Source organism: Eriocheir sinensis, chromosome 36 (assembly GCF_024679095.1).
Source record: "Eriocheir sinensis breed Jianghai 21 chromosome 36, ASM2467909v1, whole genome shotgun sequence".
Taxonomy (NCBI): Eukaryota; Metazoa; Arthropoda; class Malacostraca; order Decapoda; family Varunidae; genus Eriocheir; species Eriocheir sinensis.
Window position 1 is genome coordinate 2,450,481 of NC_066544.1, and position 19,471 is coordinate 2,469,951.

At 42.7% G+C, this 19,471-nt stretch overlaps 1 protein-coding gene across 1 annotated transcript in view; it reads left to right on the forward strand.

The window, feature by feature from the left end:
- Positions 1–19,471, forward strand: part of LOC127007971 (lysosomal-trafficking regulator-like) — a 192,289-nt gene that overhangs the window by 122,955 nt on the left and 49,863 nt on the right. Inside the window, 1 exon segment of the mRNA XM_050879516.1 lies at positions 2,512–2,578. Within this exon segment, the coding sequence (XP_050735473.1) occupies positions 2,512–2,578 (67 nt within the window).

A 19,471-nucleotide genomic window follows, 5' to 3' on the forward strand; every position in this document is an offset into this window, starting at 1 on the left:
TCAGTCTTAATTTGCAAAGCGATTATTGACATTGATTGCCATAACAATGTAAGGTAATATTAAATACATGTCCATATGATATATTTTGTACATACGTGGGCATTATGTAGCTATCTTTATCATGTTATAAGATAAAATTCTCATTTCATAAATTATTATTCTGCTAATATTAATAGTATAGCAAAGGACCTGCAATATTATTGTTTTCAAGTCAACTCAGCCCACCTAAAAATCAAGTGTCTCACTATCACATCACATCTGCGATAATATTAAACCCTGAAATTAAATACACCATCCTCTGCCAGATGCACAGCTTTGCTATGCCTAAAATGCAGTATGGCCCTGTCCTTCAAGTGCTCCTTAATCTCAGCAGTTTGTCACGGGGTTAATAGGTGTAACCAGGGCAGGACTCAAAAGGGCGAAAGGGCCAACAAGGTTTGATCCCTGTGGCACGCCAAGACACACAATAAGGTGTACACACCCTGCAAAAGTGTGAATAACACGACTTACCTGGTTGCTTTGTGTTCGTTCAGGCCTGCTTATGGCTGAGGTCACCCAGCATGGCTTGATCCCTGTGCAGGTTGCCACGTGGTGACCACAACACACAAAGGTTCACGCTATACCTGTGGGGTTCTTGTTTTCTCCTTACGGAGCTGGCAAGGACACTCAGTGCACACAAAGGTAGCTGATAAAACGTTTACAACTATGTACAAACTTTATTACACAAAAGACAGCTCACCACACACACACAGCTGAGCCTAAACGTTCTCGTGTGTGCGCAGTACTAACCTGACCTGGCTACACTAACGATTGGCCACTTAGCTTGGTGCAGAGAAAGGATGAGATGCCGTTGCTGCAGCTTTCCCTCTGCCATGGGCTCCTCAGGAGTGTGTGTTCCAGTGATGGGTGCGGCTGTCAGGGTGAGGCCGCCACGGATCACATGACGCAGCAGGAGAACTACTCGTTGCTGGACTGAAGAACCGTGCGTGTTGTGCCCCGCTAGGCAAGGCCCGGAACCCCAACACGCCAGCAAGAGGGAAACTGCATCGCTACGCTTGCACCTGGCAAGTCTGCTGCCTTCCTCCCAGAAGACAGCAGCCTACCTCCGCCGGGAAAGGTGGCTGAGAGCAGAGAAAGCGAGCCACCGCCTCACCGGCCAGGTCATGACACGGCACCAAGCGGTGAACTGAGGCAACAGAGTCGCCAACGCAGGAAAAATACACAGGCAATAGTTTCTGGCTGCCAAGACATGGCTGGTTAGTTTACAATAACATACAGCCTCAACACAATGCCAGAGTGCTGCGCAGCAACAGAATATAAGACTCAAGGTTCTATAAGGTTACGTCCTCACAGATGAGGGACGAGCGGCTGGCAACTCTGGCCAGCCAGGCCGCGGGTGGCCAGGGAAGCGAGGGCGCGCCCCAAGGCAGGAACTTGACACAGACAATAGTCACAATACTTCCTCATCAACACAGAGGTGTAACTGTGCTGCAGTAATGCAGACACTAATGTGCACCTGCAACAGAATGGAGTGATGACTCCTGAAAGGGCACATGACAGCTGGTTAGGCAGCAGGCAACCCGCATTAAAATGCACATCTGGCACCTCTACACAGGCCGCCTAGCCAATGAGCCAGCCACCCAACCGACCTGGGCACGCCTGGTCATGGTAATTGGCACATGAGCAAAAGAGAAACCTACCGATCATCCTAACTGGCAAATAAAACAAGGACCTTGTCCTGAGGAAAATACTTGTCACGTTTCTAAACTGTGACACAGTTGTCCAGGAATCTGGTGATATGGTCCATTTTCTTGGTGCTGACTGGAGTGTGGTATGCAACAAATGCTCCACAGACTGTGTTGTTTTGGTTTTGCACTGTCCTGGAGAAGATATCATACCAGAGGCAGAAAAACAGGGACTTTTTTTTCCCTATATGGATTTGCTGATGAATGTTAGGCATATTCATATAAAAGCATACTTGCATACTTTGAGAAATATATAAAATGTTCATAAAAGATAGCAAATTTCCTTGAATTGATATAAATAGCATATTCTAGATAAATCCTTTACTTTAACATTGTTTTATGCAGTTATGTGTTTATAAAAAGAATCAATAAACTAATTTGATGTGTTACTATAAACAAAAAGCTTGTAAATGTGCTTCATCCTTGCCCTCTAAGGGAAATATTTTCCTAGCTAAAATTAAAAAAAGGCACTGTCTGGTATCTACATCCCCACTGTAAACAGGCTAACTACATAAATAAACTAGAGGATAGAATCACATCCATCTTCAAGTCATTATTTAGGAGAGAAAGATTGAAATGGCTTTGTGAAACAGGTAGCATCACCCCCAACTTTAATTGGAACACATCAATTTAGGACAGTATTTGTACCTGTAGGCAATACTTATATTCTCATCTGTGTGAGCAATTGCTGTGCTACTAAATCTTTGCTTTATTAATGGCTATAAATTGGTAAAAAATAAATATGATAACCCTTTGCCCATTACAGGAATCTCAAGAAACCAATTGCAGTGCAGCATCAAGCAAAGGAGCAACACTACATCAACAACTATGAGGTGAGAGCAAAGTAATTCTATATATTCTTAAGCCATATCTATCTATCTATTTATCTATATCTCCGACACCTTGCTCCCTCGCGGGAACTTTCCTCCAGGGGGTGGCCATAGCAGGAGTGTCTCAATCTCTCCCTGTTCTGGCACTCCCTCTCAGCACATTCAATCCTGCTACTTCCAACTCTCTCGCTCCAATACGCACTCTTAACCCTTTCCTTGCGCGCAGTGTGGACGCGACTATCCTCTCAGGCACAGTCGGGCAGCCCAATTGGGGGTCTCTTTTAACCTCTGTATCTCAAAAAATATTCATCACAGCTAAAAACCAAAAACACCATTGGAAAGAGGAGGTCCAGATCTATAGGAGTCAGTTATGTATGTTTTTGTAACGCATATGCACGTTCAGGGAGTGTTGAATGTTAACACTTACGTCGGTGCGTGCGTGATGATCAGCCATATTGAGGGAACTGCGGACATTCTTTCTTCAAGGGAGCATTGCCAACTGCAATATTTACAACTATTTGATCAAAGAATCAGTCAGGTGATAGGTGAAGCTATGCAAAAATGACGCTATATTGGGCAAGAACATCCACCAGTTACTCGTCCGTACATTTGCCGCACTGGGCTGATATGAATTTCCACCAAATTTAGTGAAGAATCCACTCAATTGGCAATCCTGTGTTGTGAGAGTTAGTGTTGGAACACTCTCATACGCGGGAGATTTGAGTGCGGGTGGAGGTCGCAGTGGGCGTTTAGCACCACCAGCAAATACGCCTAACGCCTGCTGCAAGCATTTAGCAATGAAAGGGTTAAGCCACAATGTAGTTAAATTATTTTTTTATTTTTTTTATTCAGAAGTAAAAGGCACCTTTCAAATCACATCGAATGATCAAGGTATACCATTCTCTCTCTCTCTCTCTCTCTCTCTCTCTCTCTCTCTCTCTCTCTCTCTCTCTCTCTCTCTCTCTCTCTCTCTCTCTCTCTCTCTCTCTCTCTCTCTCTCTCTCTCTCTCTCTCTCTCTCTCTCTCTCTCTCTCTCTTTTTTTACTCAGTTCCCCACTGCCTTCCCCTCGACCTCCATACTCCCAACATGTCTGTGCTTGTGTGAAGCGGTCCCACACTCCTTCACTCTCTCTCCTCCACTCTCCCCTACATGCCCATTTTCCTAACAGTACTAATATAAGGGAATACAATTCAGTGAATTTATGTCATCTACTGTCTTACTGCAAGTTTACTTGTATCCTTATGGACCCTTTGTGCAACTTTGACATTAGAATCTCATGCATGCAGACACCTCAGACAGCACTTTGTGCCTAAGTGGATAACCCTGAGGGGTGACAGGTACAAACAAATATAAGTCCAGGGCCAAAGAATATCTATCCCTTACTATTAAAGAGACAAAATGTGAAATACTTTCTTCCCTCACTACCATATTCATTATGTCCTTGCGTCAAAGCATCATCCCTTAGGAATGGATGCGTATACAGTGTCCTTGCGCGGTCCGTAGCATATCCGGGGACACATATACTGCGTCCTGGCTCGCTTTAGCCAGCACGAGTTATTGCATCCCGGATATTGTACGATTGTTTTTAGGATATAGGTCGGATATGATACGGTGTCTTATTTGCTTTCAATGTTGTTATTGTGTAATAACGTAAGTGTGTCTTGGGCACATTTGTAGTCGACAGTAACATTTAATTCTAACTGAAAATAACAAAAATAATGAAAAAGAAATTATACATTTGTATGTGTGTGGAGTTCCTCTTCCCTCGAGTTGCCAAGTGTCTGACTACATAGTGCATTGTCTCACCGCCCCCTCGGCTCAAGGACGCAGGAGCTCCGGTCTCCCCCTCCCTGCCTCCACCTCATATTCATCCTGCTGTCTCTGTTCTCGTTCTTTCTTCCTTCTTTCCTTCCTTTCTTCCTTATACCTTCTCACTTCAGTGTGTGTGTGTATGTGTGTGTGTGTGTGTGTGTTTGTGTGTGTGTGAGAGAGAGAGAGAGAGAGAGAGAGAGAGAGAGAGAGAGAGAGAGAGATTTACATAGATTTACATAGAAAATCAGACCACACAGACCCCATGGTCCAGACTAGGTGGTCTGTCCTTAAACCTAAGTGATTCTACATTAATCAGAAGACTCCAAAACGATGCATTTCAACTCTAGTTGATATTAAGTTGAAGGAAGTGACGGTCGAGCTTGTTTTTGAAGGAGTCATTCGTGTTACACTGGACCACTGACAGTGGGAGCTTATTCCATTACACTACACTACAACTACACTACAATGTTAGTGAAGAAAAATTTGGTGCAGTCTGAATTTACTTGTCTACATTTGAGTTTTACGCCATTGTTCCTCGTACGCAAAGTGTCATCGATCATAAACAATGTTGATCTGTCTACATTCATGAAACCATTAAGTATTTTAAAACATTTGATCAGTTTTCCTCGGAGGCGACGTTTCTCAAGAGAGAACATGTTAAGGGTGGAAAGCCTTTCTTCGTAAGATTTGTTGCGCAAGGAAGGGATCATTTTTGTTGCCCGACACTGAACACCTTCTAATTTAGCAATGTCCTTTGCATGGTGGGGAGACCAAAACTGTACTGCATATTCCAAGTGGGGTCTGACTAAACTATTGTAGAGTGGAAGTATTACATCTTTATTCTTGAATAAAAAGTTTCTTTTAACCCCTTCCCCAACAATTTTTTTGTTAAAAACGTTTCTTTTTCAGACTAATTTTTTTATATTTTGGTTCTATATAGTATTTTTGATGCTGGTTATGAAAACAGTTTGTAATTATTTTTTCTTCCCATTTTTGTGGTTAACTTTTTATTTTGAGAATACCTTTGTCGGCAAAAACGAGTCAACTCGTCTTCCTATAAACCATATTTTTTTACCATATTTTCTTAATTTTTCTCAAAATTTTATTACCAAATGTAAAGAGAAATGAAAACCTATTTTATTTTTAATTTTTATTACAATTGTAACCAAATATCTAGCAGTAATTATAATATGCATAATAAATTAAATTCCTTTTTCCGGCATTTTATTATGAACAAAATCAATTGAAAACTGTAAGTTGTTAGCAAAAAAATAAAACAAATGAATTTTATTTCCACATATAAAAGAATAGTATTTCCTCAGAAAGTTTCTAGATGAAATTATTTAGAATGGTACTTTTCAAAGCATGGCACAACACATAGAGCTACTTGGCAAACTTTACACATGTAGCGTGACTCTTTCCTGACTTGTTTCCCTCTATGGTCACGCTTCAGACTGCATACAACACATTTTCTTGTTGGATTTTTCTTTTTTTCTGTTGGTGGAACTTCCATTGGAAAATGTCCTCCTGGCGTATGCCACAAACTTCCTGGTGATGTCGAGGGTCTACCTGGTGATCTTCTTGGTGGTAAAGCAGGTCCATACTTGCCAAATATGTATCGTATAATTTCCAAACGAAACTTCAGGTGTGTTAGGCTTTTTTTTCCTGACTGAGTGAATGCTTCTTGATGCAGGATGAAAGCATTCCATACTCCAATATCCATCAATTGGAAGAAAACTGTCTTGTAATATTTCTTACCCCGTTTCCTTGGAATGGGATAATCTACCAGTTGCTGGTCCACCTTGTCAACTCCTCTCATTGTATGATTGTATTCACATACAACTTTGGGTTTCTTCACAGGCCCTTGTCTTGTCTCAATGTCATGCATGGCTGGGTTGTGAATGGTTGATAGCATTGCAACATCCTTTTTGTCTTTCCAACGAAGAGTCATTACCTTGCCTCTCTGAAATGCTGCAACTTCTCCTTTCTTCAGTTTTTTTCTTTTCAGTTCTTCTGGCACTTCTTTTCGATTCATACGTAGAGTTCCATAAGTATCAGTCTGGTTCATAACTAGAGCATCAGCTAATTGTGGACTAGTGTAATAGTTATCCACAGTAACACAATAACCTTTCCCAAATAAGGGCTTCATCAAAGATAAAACAACACGCGAACTCACAGGATATGCATCATACTCTGGATCAAACTGTGTTCCTTTGCCAACATAAATGGTCATGTTGTACACATATCCAGTCTTTGACTCACACAACATGAAATATTTCACTCCAAACCTCCTCCTTTTCAGTGGAATGTACTGTACCCATCCTAACCTTCCTTTGAACAACATAAGGCTCTCATCTATACATACATCTTGCCTAGGGGTGTAACACTTCCCAAAGTTCTCACACAATGTCATGAATACACAGGGCCCTCACATACCTAACTGCCGCCCCAGGGCTAAGTTCCTAGTGCCGCCCCCCCGCGACTTCTGTAAAAAAAAAAAAAAAAAAAAAACGCGACTTCTGTAAAGTCGAGAGCAAATTAGAGACAAAAACTCAACACGTGTATTCTGAAACACTCAATTGTTGAACCTCTCAAACGGAGTAAAAAACGCGAGACACACTCCCCCTCTACCACGCAAATTCCACCACACTCGCATAACGCTGTTCACAACCAGCCAATGAGACACAGCTTCACACGACGCCATCACACACAAACACACAGATATGCATGTGAACAAACTCATCGCTGCCTAAAGTACTAGATACCCTAAAATCAAACTGTGTATACTACATCATTCTAAACTAAATATAAATTTGCCATTGTACCAATGGCGGCCCTTCCGTAACATCACCATAAATGATAAATGCTTTATATTTGTTTGTCACGCTTCTGAAGCTCTTTACCCATGACCTATGTGACTTCATCTATCGACATTATGAGTGATTCGTCACAAAATATCTGATAACAATAGATATACGGTACCGTGCGTGGCACTGTGGCAGTGAACAGGCTGTCTCGAGTCGTCGCAAGCAGTCAGCTGAGCGTGGATAAACAAAATGTAAAAGAAAACCGAGATATTTAGAGGCAAACATTTTTAAGTGCATAATTTTCATTGTCAGGATGAATAATTTTATTGCAAAAGAAAAAAAATCGGGGAAATATTTTATTTTTTGTTGGTTTTAATGGTTTAATTGTAAAAATCATCATTTGCAGTAAAAAAAAAAATCAAAGCGTTTATCCTTTACCCGCTAATTATTATTATTTCAATCTTGTGGGGCGGCAAGTCCAGGCTATTTTTGCCGCCCCTAAAAAGTGCCGCCCCAGGGCATTTGCCCCCCCCTGCCCCCCCCCATGTGAGGGCCCTGTGAATACATCATAAATCTTATACAATTTTGGGTTGGGGTGAGTTTGTGCATCATGAGTTTCATTATCTACAAAATGAAGATATTGCTTTATCTTACTGTACCGTTTCATAGTCATTAGCTGCCGAAAAATTGGTCTTTCAAGCAGTTCATCATGTGACCAGTTCATTTCTTCTTCTGGCATTTTCACAATACCCCCAAGCATTTTCATGGCAAAAAATACAAAAAGTTCAGCCTCTGTTACAGGGCGCCACAAAGAATCATCTTGCCCAGTTTGTTCAGCAAAACGATTAGTCTCTACCAGTACAGAGTCAATAATCCTTTTATCAATAAAAAGACTGAAGAATTCAAATGGACTCAGTTCTGCTGGGTTTTCATCAATCTCTATTCCAGGATTTCCTGTGAAAGGAAAACGTGGTGGTGGTGCATTCATACGCTCCTCTGACAACTCGAGGCTTCTCCAAGCTCTCCCCTCACCCCCCTCCTCCTCCTCACTTGTCGAGAAATAGTCATTGTCTGATGAACTGGCAGAGTTATCAGAAGTATTCAAGCTTCTGAGGGAAGGTTCATATTCACTATCTTCCGTTGAACTAGACATTTGGGGTGTAACACTTGAAAATGCTACAAAAAAATGAATGCAAATGTGGATGCAAACAACACCCATCCGACGACAATGGCTGTCGGAGCAAGTCTAGTAACAATGTCCTTGAAATCCCACAGCTCTACCCTATCGCCTCTGCCAGGCGTACGATTTGACGAGAATACTTGTTTCACACGTAGAATGGCTTACAAAGGCTTAAAATCGACGAGTATATACGTATGTAGCTGGTTTTTGAAGGTAAAGTTTTAGACGAGTATACTCGTCGACGACTGAAAAAAGAACATTTTGTGAAAACGTGTATACACGTTTCTGCCGGGGAAGGGGTTAATGAAGCCCAACATTCTGTTTGCTTTATTTGCTGCATCGATGCATTGCTGTGGGAATTTGAGGTTTGACGCGATTTTGACCCCCAAGTCCTTAACGCATTGAACGCTTTTGAGTTTAACGCCGCGCATTTCGTACTCAACTTTCTTATTCCTTGTTCCAACTTGAAGGACCTGGCACTTATCTACATTAAAGGGCATCTCCCATCTATCAGATTAAGCTGAAATTTTGTGCAAGTCCTTTTGGAGGCTTTGCCTGTCTTCGTCAGTATGAACCGAGTTACCAATCTTTGTGTCGTCTGCAAATTTACTAATGCGATTATTGAGTCTGACATCCACATCGTTGATGTAAATAATGAAGAGCACTGGGCCAAGAACCGAGCCCTGAGGGACGCCACTAGTGACCGGCGCCCACTCTGAGTTAAATCCGTCAATCACCACTCTTTGTTGTCTGTTGCTGAACCAATTCGCGATCCATTGGTGTACTTGACCGTCAATACCTATTTGCTTTAATTTATAAAGTAATTTATGATGTGGGACTTTATCAAACGCTTTCTGGAAATCAAGATAGACTACGTCCAGTGATTTGGTTATGTCATAAACAGTGAAGAGGTCGTTATAAAAGGTTAATAGGTTTGATAGGCAGGATCTCGTTACGGAAGCCGTGTTGTGAGTCCCTAATTAATGAGTGGCTTTCAAGGTAACTCACAATTTTGTCTCTAATTATGCTCTCAAGTAGTTTACTTACAACCGAAGTTAGACTAATGGGCCTGTAATTACCTGGTACTTTTTTGTCTCCTTTCTTAAAAATCGGTGTCACGTTAGCCTTTTTCCAATCTGAAGGGACGATGCCTTGTCGCAAGGACATATTGAATACGGTTGTGAGAGGGGAGACTATTTCGCTCTTTGTTTCTTTGAGCAGAGTAGGATATACTTTGTCAGGTCCAGGACTTTTATTTGTTTTAAGTGATTGGAGGGCTGTCAAGACTTCATCGGTTGTTATTTCAAAGTTAGGCAATGCATGCTCGGGATTTACATTAGTACTGGTGTTGGTGGTAGTGGTGGAAGGACTGTTAGTATTAAACACAGAGGAAAAGTAATTGTTTAATAGGTTTGCAACGTGTTGGCTGTCAGTCACTAGTGCACCGTCGTTGTTTGTTAAGGGTCCAATTCCACTTCTGATCGCCTTTCTGTTGTTTATGTAACTGAAGAAGGATTTCAGATTATTTTTGCAGTTGGCCGCAATAGTTTCTTCGTATCTACGCTTTGCCTGACATACTAATCTTTTTACTCGTCGCCTGGCATCATAGTTAAGTCTAATGTTTTCGGGCGTGCTTTGCTCTTTCTTTAGCCTGTAAAACAATTTTCTCTCCTTGACTGAGTGTTTAATTTCGCTGTTAAATCAAGATGGGCTTTTATTAGTGTTACTTCGCTTCCCATGCTCTCCAAAGTTCATAGAAAATGGGAACTCAGCACACAGAAATTAATCTAAATGGGAATGGGGAGTCGTGTAGTGCTGACTTGCCTGATGGGCGAGCCTCCCATAACCCACTTAGCCAGTGGGGTACCTCTTTGGCCGACTGGTAAAGGAGTGGCTCTCCTGTTACGCTGGTCGCTGGTTCGATCCCCGGTACCAGCAAAACCTTTCCTTGTCTGGATTAATTTCTCATGTGTTTCATTACACGCAGAGATCGTGTGGGAGTGTAGTAAAGAGGAAATTCTGGCGTTTCAACACAAAGGGACGAATGTGTTCTGCTGAGTGAGTAAATGATTTTTAAAGCTTAGCCAGGCGTCTTCTACATTACCGTCATCTGATAGTTGCATTTCTATTAGTTTTCATCGGATTTCTACGAAGTTTGCTCTTTTGAAATCGGGCACCTTTACTTTATTTTCAGTCACTAATGTTTGAGCTCTAATGTCAACACAGACTAATTTATTTATTTATTTATATATATATTTTTTTTACATTGCTGCCTATTGCGCCGGTAGGCTTCTTCCCGGTGGAACCTGATGGTCGGTCCAAGGCTTCTTTCCGGTGGGTCCTGATGGTCGGCCCAGCCCGTTCTGGCGCAGGCGAGTGTTTATAGTGGCGCCATCTTGCATTGGCTCATGCTGCCCTCCCAGAGCTCATTTTTGATCCTAGAATCTAGAGTCCGGGTTGATAGGTGGTCTTCTGGACAGCATGTGGGTAGTTTTAAGCCACTCGGCGGCGGCTGAAAAATCCCAGCTATGATCGCAAGAACCGAGGTGTTCTCCTACCGTGACATTACTGACTAGGTTATCTTGGGTAGCTATAACAAGGTCGAGTATGTTATTTTGTCGAGTTGGTTCAGAAACCATTTGGTTTAGATAATTTTCTTATAAAAATTTGATCATTCTGTGTGACTCGCCTTCTGTACCTGACAGTGTCGCCCAGTTGATATGGGGGAGGTTAAAGTCTCCTAGTATCAATGAGTCGCTGTTATTAAGTGACTGCCTTAAAACGCTGTACATTTCAAGATCGGCATCGAGTGATTGCCCCGGAGGCCTGTAGGTGACAGATATACAGGTAACTCTCGATTTACGCGAGTTTGGTTTACGCGTTTTTTAAATAACGCGGGGTCCAAAATCCAAAAAAATAAATTATTTACACGTTTTTTCCACTTATACGCGATATTTTATGGAGTGGCCACCAGATGTCTCACGCAACTGGACTCACATAGCGCCGCGGCCACACAGTAGAGCTCAGTTCTCGCGCGCCACTTGAACAACAATACAGTTCCCACGCTGCCACGCTACTCAACAATAGGGGTGGGCAGGTACCGGTACTAACGGTACTAGCTATATGGTACAGTACCGGTACCAGACTGCTCGGTACCGGTACCAATACTAGCTAGCCACTCATGGTGTCCCTCATTTCTTCCTCACACGAGTGAGGCTGAGACTGAGTGCCTGAGTGGATATCTCGGTGATATGAATATTCTCTCTCTCTCTCTCTCTCTCTCTCTCTCTCTCTCTCTCTCTCTCTCTCTCTCTCTCTCTCTCTCTCTCTCTCTCTCTCTCCACTGAATGAAGTGAATAAGCATATTATTCCCACCATCACTGGTAGGTTATGACAGAGAACTAGGCAAGACACAATTCACACGTTTCTGGTGACACACGCCATGCAGCTGTTTGTTGTATGGGTGTGGTTGTGTGGTTTGTAAACAATGCAAATGGCGGCCTGGCTGGTATTGCGTGAAATATCTCCTCGTACAAGACTCATGATGTACAGTTTCTGATATCATATTTACCCCATTATTCTCACTAATATTAATAATTAATACATGGATATTTTTTTCCAATATGATTTTTTATGTAGCTTGTACTGCTCCTTAGTCATAGAATCAAGCCACCTGTGACATCAAGATCAAGATCATACAAATGGCGCCCGACGGAAAAACGGGATAACAACAAGGCATGGGCAATCCTCCATCGATTTCAATTTTGTATAGTAGTTATTAGATCGCCCTGTATTCTATGGTAACATATTATGAGACAGCTACGGACTATGAAGGATTATATACAATGATAAAGGAAAGTTTGCCGTTGTTATTGGATAAGACAAAAAACAGACCCTTAAAAACACCCCAAAGAAAAAAATCATTAAAAATTTGTACATTCGGCGTACAAGGCGCAGGGCTAAACTTTCAGGCATTTTTTATGTGAAAAAGGTGCGCGCTATACGCTGAAAAATACGTTTTTTTATTTTTCGACAGAAACCTACCTCTTGTTTGATTTACATTGTTTTTGATTTACGCGACCTCTCCAAGAACGCAATACTCGCGTAAATCGAGAGTTACCTGTATTTAAATTGACCTTTGCAATGTTTACTTGCATGCACAAATGTTCAACGTTACTGTCTCCTGGTGTTCTGTCAGTGGGTTGCAAATAGCTTTTGACAAAAAGAGCGACACCACCACCTCTACGGTTTACACTATCTTTGTTGAAGAGTCTGTAGCCATCTATGTTGTATTCTGTACTTAAATCAATATTTGTGGTGTCGATAAATGTTTCAGTTATAGCAATTACATCAAAATTTTCTGTCAGAGCAAGACATCTCAGTTCATCAGACTTGTTTCTTAGGCTACGCGCATTGAAACTAAGGACTCTTAGGTCATCTTGAGGCTTGGTAATAGAGGTGGAGGTACTGGCGGGTTCAAGGTTACGAGTTTGTTGCGATGAATGGCGTCTATTTACACGGGCGGTGTTGAGGGACGTGGCTGAGAGTCTTTTTTTGATTGGTTGTCACATACTGTGTCGTTGAGGAGCCTTCTGAATCTGGCTGCCCCGATGAGGGACAGGTGTATTCCGTCCCTGTGGAAGAGTTTACTCTGGCCGTAGAAATTGTCCCAGGCGTTAAAGAACTCAACGTCAAGCTCTCCGCAAAGAGTCTGTAAGCGGTTGTTGAGGCTGAAGGCCTTACTGAAGAAGTCGCTCTCATCCCACGTCCGTGATAGAATTCCTGAAATCAAAATATTAGGGGATTTAGACTTATACTGCTGGATGAGCCTACGGTACTTGTCCAGCAGTTCCTCAGACCGGGTCATGGTGACATTGTTTGTACCTGTGTGGAGAACAAAGAGTGAGTCATTAGAAGCCTCAGCGGAGACCTCGTCTGGGGCAGCTGTGATGTCGTCAACTCCAGCTCTGGGATAACAGTATTTACGCCTATGGTGGGGGACTCTTCCACAGAATTCAACCACCTGACAGCGAATCATAGAGTCACCGACCAAGAAGGTGCTCTGCTCGTCGTCCTCCTCCTCCAGTATGGCAAATCTGTTGTAGCAATGAGTAGGATAAATGGCTCTAGGGCCAGGTCTGGCTCCTTCTCTCATGGGAGTGAAGCCTTCAGCGTCAGGTGCAGCTGTACCGCTCCCCTGTGACGTGTCATCTTCGGAAGGTGGGAGGGCATCGAGAGCAGGTGCTGAGGGTGATGAGGCGTCACTTGCAGCAGGGGCAACAATGTTGGCCTGGATAAACTCCTGCAAGGTTTCAACAGTACGTGTTAGTTCAGTGATCTCCTCGCCAGCCGTCAGCCTTTCATCCTGTTGAAGGAGTCTCATTTCCATCTGTTGTGTCAACAGGCAGATCTTGCAGACGGTCGATCGTCCTGAGAAGAAATGGCCTGAGAAGTTTCCTGTGCAAGTCGAGCATTTCTTTAGCGCCATCTTGGTAAGGAGGAGAGAGCAAATTAGTGAATCGTGTTTATCCATTTATTTATTTTCCTTTTTCTTTTTCGTAGGGCAGTGGGACGCGTGCGCGCTTAAGTGAGAGAGAGAGAGAGAGAGAGAGAGAGAGAGAGAGAGAGAGAGAGAGATGGAAGGGGAAGGCGTGGGAGGGAGGAAGGAGAGAGAGGGAGGGATGGAGGGAGGAAGAGGGCGAAGGAGAGGATGAAGAATTTGAGGCGCAGGGGGGGAGAGGGAGAGGGAGAGAGAGGAAGGGCTGGAAGGAGAAAAGAGAAAGGAGGGAGGGAGAGGGAGAGAGGGAGGGATGCAAAGAAGAGAGAGAGAGAGAGAGAGAGAGAGAGAGAGAGAGAGAGATGGAAGGGGAAGGCGTGGGATGGAGGGAGGAAGAGGGCGAAGGAGGGGTAGGGAAAGAGAGAGGGTGGGGATGAGATAGGGGGAGAGAGAGAGGGGGTGGGTGGGGAGCGAGAGAGAAGGAGGAGCGAAAGAGCGAGAGTGGAAGGAGAGAGAGTGGCAGGTGGGGGGGTAATTATGAGATTAGTAAGTCTCTGGGGAAAAGTCAGGTCAGGTCGCTCTCCACACCTGTAAGGGAGTGGAGCGTCGCCACGTGGAATATGGAATTATCAATAAATAGGACGGAATGTAGCGCTAATGTTTTGTGTATATGTGTATATATGTTTATTGATCACTACGTCAAAAAGGTAGATACAGGGGAGAGGTAGTAAAATTAAGGGCAAACACTCATCCTTTCTGCGAGGCACAATGTCGTTCGCAAGGCTGGATACCTGGTACACAGCACACGATACTGTAGACAGCTCACAGTCTCGGCGCACAGCAACACGGCACAGCAATCACTGCACACAGTACAGCAGTCAACACTTAGCACACAGGATGTTAGACAAATCATTTGGCTAACAACACTTTGTAACAATCGGCGAGTACTAAAGACGTCTGAAACAGCAATCCATGAGGATGGGAGCAGAAGCAAATGAGGTCACATGTGGCGAGAGTGCCTGACCCCGTGACCTCTCACAGCGAAGAGCGGATGGAGAGAGAGCTCTGGGATGCAGCGTAAGGCTCAGGCAGACATCCACGCCACTGTCTGTCCTTCCTTCCTTCCTTCCTTCCTTCCTTCCTTCCTTATACCTACTCCCTGCAATGTGTGTGTATGTATGTGTGTGTGTGTGTGTGTGTGTGTGAGACAGAGAGGGAGGGAGGCGCTTCTTCAAATTTCAGCTTGCTGTTCCTCAACCCTTCCCTCCATTACTTTTTCAATATCTGGTTTCATTACTTGATTTATTTTTTGAAAATTTAGAATAGTTATAAATGTGTTCTTAGATATGGAAACAATATAACCTTTAAAAAAATCTAATCACATACATGTTTTTGTTGGTAGTTGAATTTGTAAAACCCAAGTTTTATTAATGTCATGGAAAAAATAAAAGCGAAGACAATTTTTATATTGAGAAAAATGCAATTACAGCAAAGGAAACAGCTCAAGGTAAAAAAAAAGGAAACAATAATAAAAAAAAGCCCACTAGTTTGGTTTCCATTTTCATGCCCCAGTGAAGTTGCTATGGGTACAATAATCACATACCAATGCATGTACATAATGATATGGCACCTGGTCCCCCTTTTTAAAAGGTATTAGTTGCTCAAGGGCATAGCTGGGCATTATCGCGATAAGTTATCGCGATACTTTATCGCTGATAACAAAATTGGATTATCGACCATCCGCTACTTGTTTAAATATATATCAGTATCTTCGTTACTTTTGTAACCAAACTAGCGATAATCGCTACTTTTTTTCCGCCTCAGAAAAAAACGTTGTCTCCCTGCATGGCCCGGTGTTGTATGAAAAAACTTCGGGGTATGAAATATCTTCGGTGATGAGATTTCATACTTAGACCATGAAAATTAAAACACTAGGTTATTTTTTATGCTACTCAAAAATCAATATATCATAGAGAAAAATCATTTAACTTTGCCCCAAAAATGATTATTCACTGCCTCAAATTTGATATTCCATATTCGTTTGTGAGCATGCCATGATACTGAAGGCACCCGGTGTTGTGTTATTTGGTGTCCCATTGTCAAAAGCTGGCGCTTGTGTTTACAAACACTGGTCTCTCGTGAATTGCACATGGTCAGACCAGTAAGTGTAGACCTGTACAGTCTCACAAAGCTTGCTAACACATTAAGAGTAGTTGGAAAGCTGAATCAAATATACCATCCTCGCTGTTTCTAGAACGACACTCTGTACATATAAATACAACTCGTACAGAGTGTCGTTCTAGAAACAGCGAGGATGGTGGTAGTGGTACTATATGTCTGATTCAGCCTTCCAGCAACTCTTAATTACGGTTTAAAAGCTTTGTGAGACTGTACAGGTCTATGCTTGCTGGTCTGAGCATACACCGTTCACGAGAGACCAGTGTTTGTAAACAATTTTTGACGGTAGGGACGCCAAATAACACAACACCAGTTCAGGCATCTCTAGTATTACCGTCCATATGTACGTGTCAACGTGTGGTTTTAAGGTTCTGTAAGGTTCCTAAAATACAGATAATGAAAATTTGAATTCATCAATGTTTTTTCTATCTGAAATATCAATATAGTATCGTTTTCGCCTATCGGACTTATCGCTAGCTGTTATCGGAATTGTGGATTTATATCGGGTATCGGTTATCGGTTATCGCCTATATTTGTATCTCTAGTTAACGAATATCGGTTATCGCCGTTAAGGTTTTTCATTATCAGTTATCGGTTATCGGGAATAAGGTTTTCTGTTATCGTGCCCAGCTATGTATATTACTAAGTGGGTGGGTGTGTTAGTGGCCCATCTATTACTGTGTGGGTGTGGGTGTTAGTGTCCATCTATTACTGTGCGGGTGGGTGTGTTAGTGGCCCATCTATTACTGTGTGGGTGTGGGTGTTAGTGTCCATCTATTACTGTGTGGGTGTGAGTGTTAGTGTCCATCTATGTATTACTGTGTGAGTATGTGTTAGTGTCCATCTGTTACTGTGTGGGTGTGGGTGTTAGTGTCCATTTATTACTGTGTGAGTGTGTGTGTTAGTGTCCATCTGTTACTGTGTGGGTGGGTGTGTTAGTGTCCATCTATTACTGTGTGAGTGTGTGTGTTAGTGTCCATCTGTTACTGTGTGGGTGGGTGTGTTAGTGTCCATCTATTACTGTGTGGGTGTGGGTGTTAGTGTCCATCTATTACTGTGTGAGTGTGTCCATCTGTTACTGTGTGGGTGTGGGTGTTAGTGTCCATCTATTACTGTGTGAGTGTGTCCATCTGTTACTGTGTGGGTGTGGGTGTTAGTGTCCATCTATTACTGTGTGAGTGTGTGTTAGTGTCCATCTGTTACTGTGTGGGTGGGTGTATTAGTGTCCATCTATTACTGTGTGAGTGTGTGTTAGTGTCCATCTGTTACTGTGTGGGTGGGTGTATTAGTGTCCATCTATTACTGTGTGTATTAGTTGCTCAAGGGCCTCTCATTGTCGCCAGGTTTGGCCTAAAAGTTTCCTGGTGTATATTCCGCATTGATACTTCACGGTCCTCCTTCCTCTTTCTTTTCTTCCCCTTCATTGGTGTTATTCTTCTTTTCTCTCGAGTTTCAGTCCTTGTTCTATGTATGCAGCTGAGGTTCCTTTGCAATCAGCATTCCCCACACACTGAGGGTGAAGGCTATAGAGCAGTGCCTCTGAGTGGTTGTGTGCCATGATGAGAGGTGCCAACTGAGTTGTGAGATTCACTAGAATTCATTGATATGTGATTACAGGTAACTCTCGATTTACGCGAGTATTGCGTTCTTGGAGAGGTCGCGTAAATCAAAAACAATGTAAATCAAACAAGAGGTAGGTTTCTGTCGAAAAATAAAAAACGTATTTTTCAGCATATGGCGCGCACCTTTTTCACATAAAAAATGCCTGAAAATTTAGCCCTGCGCCTTGTACGCCGAATGTACAAATTTTTAATGATTTTTTTCTTCTCTGGGGTGTTTTTAAGGGTCTGTTTTTTGTCTTATCCAATAACAACGGCAAACTCTCCTTTATCATTGTATATAATCCTTCATAGTCCGTAGCTGTCTCATAATATGTTACCATAGAATACAGGGCGATCTAATAACTACTATACAAAATTGAAATCGATGGAAGATTGCCCATGCCTTGTTGTTATCCCGTTTTTCCGTCGGGCGCCATTTGTATGATCTTGATCTTGATGTCACAGGTGGCTTGATTCTATGACTAAGGAGCAGTACAAGCTACATAAAAAATCATATTGGAAAAAAATATCCATGTGTTCGTTATTAATTATTAATATTAGTGAGAATAATGGGGTAAATATGATATCAGAAACTGTACATCATGAGTCTTGTACGAGGAGTTATTTCACGCAATACCAGCCAGGCCGCCATTTGCATTGTTTACAAACCACACAACCACACCCACACAACAAACAGCTGCATGGCGTGTGTCACCAGAAACGTGTGAATTGTGTCTTGCCTAGTTCTCTGTCATAACCTACCAGTGATGGTGGGAATAATATGCTTATTCACTTCATTCAGTGGAGAGAGAGAGAGAGAGAGAGAGAGAGAGAGAGAGAGAGAGAGAGAGAATATTCATATCACCAAGATATCCACTCAGGCACTCAGTCTCAGCCTCACTCGTGTGAGGAAGAAATGAGGGACACCATGAGTGGCTAGCTAGTATTGGTACCGGTACCGAGCAGTCTGGTACCGGTACTGTACCATATAGCTAGTACCGCTAGTACCGGTACCTGCCCACCCCTATTGTTGAGTAGCGTGGCAGCGTGGGAACTGTATTGTTGTTCAAGTGGCGCGCGAGAACTGAGCTCTACTGTGTGGCCGCGGCGCTATGTGAGTCCAGTTGCGTGAGACATCTGGTGGCCACTCCATAAAATATCGCGTATAAGTGGAAAAAACGTGTAAATAAATTTTTTTTTTGGATTTTGGACCCCGCGTTATTTAAAAAACGCGTAAACCAAACTCGCGTAAATCGAGAGTTACCTGTATTATACATTATTCCATGCAAAAAATGCACAGTATTGACTCCCAGCGTGCCACACCCACACGTGGAGTATTTAAATCCCTTTCCAAGGGGCATTTAAGTTTACAGTAGACAAAAAAATACATCACCACTCAATGCCTCTAAGCCAATAGATGTTAGGACATCCTCCTTAAAAACTGTGCTTCTGTGCTGACACCCTGCCTGGTCAAACTCTTTCACCTCTGCCTATCAACATCTACCTTTCCTTCCTGCTGGAAGTGCGCCTTCATACATCCTGTGCCTAAGAAGGGTGACCGTTCCAATCCCTCAAACTACTGCCATATAGTTTTACTTTCCTGTCTATCTAAAGCTTTTGAATCACTCCTTAACAGGAAGATTCGAAAGCACCTTTCCACTTCTAACCTTCTATCTGATCGCCAGTATGGGTTCCGCAAGGGGCGTTCTACTAGCGATCTTCTTGCTCTCTTAACTGACTCTTGGTCATCCTCTCTTAGCCGTTTCGGTGAAACTTTCTCAGTTGCGCTAGACATATCGAAAGCCTTCGATAGAGTCTGG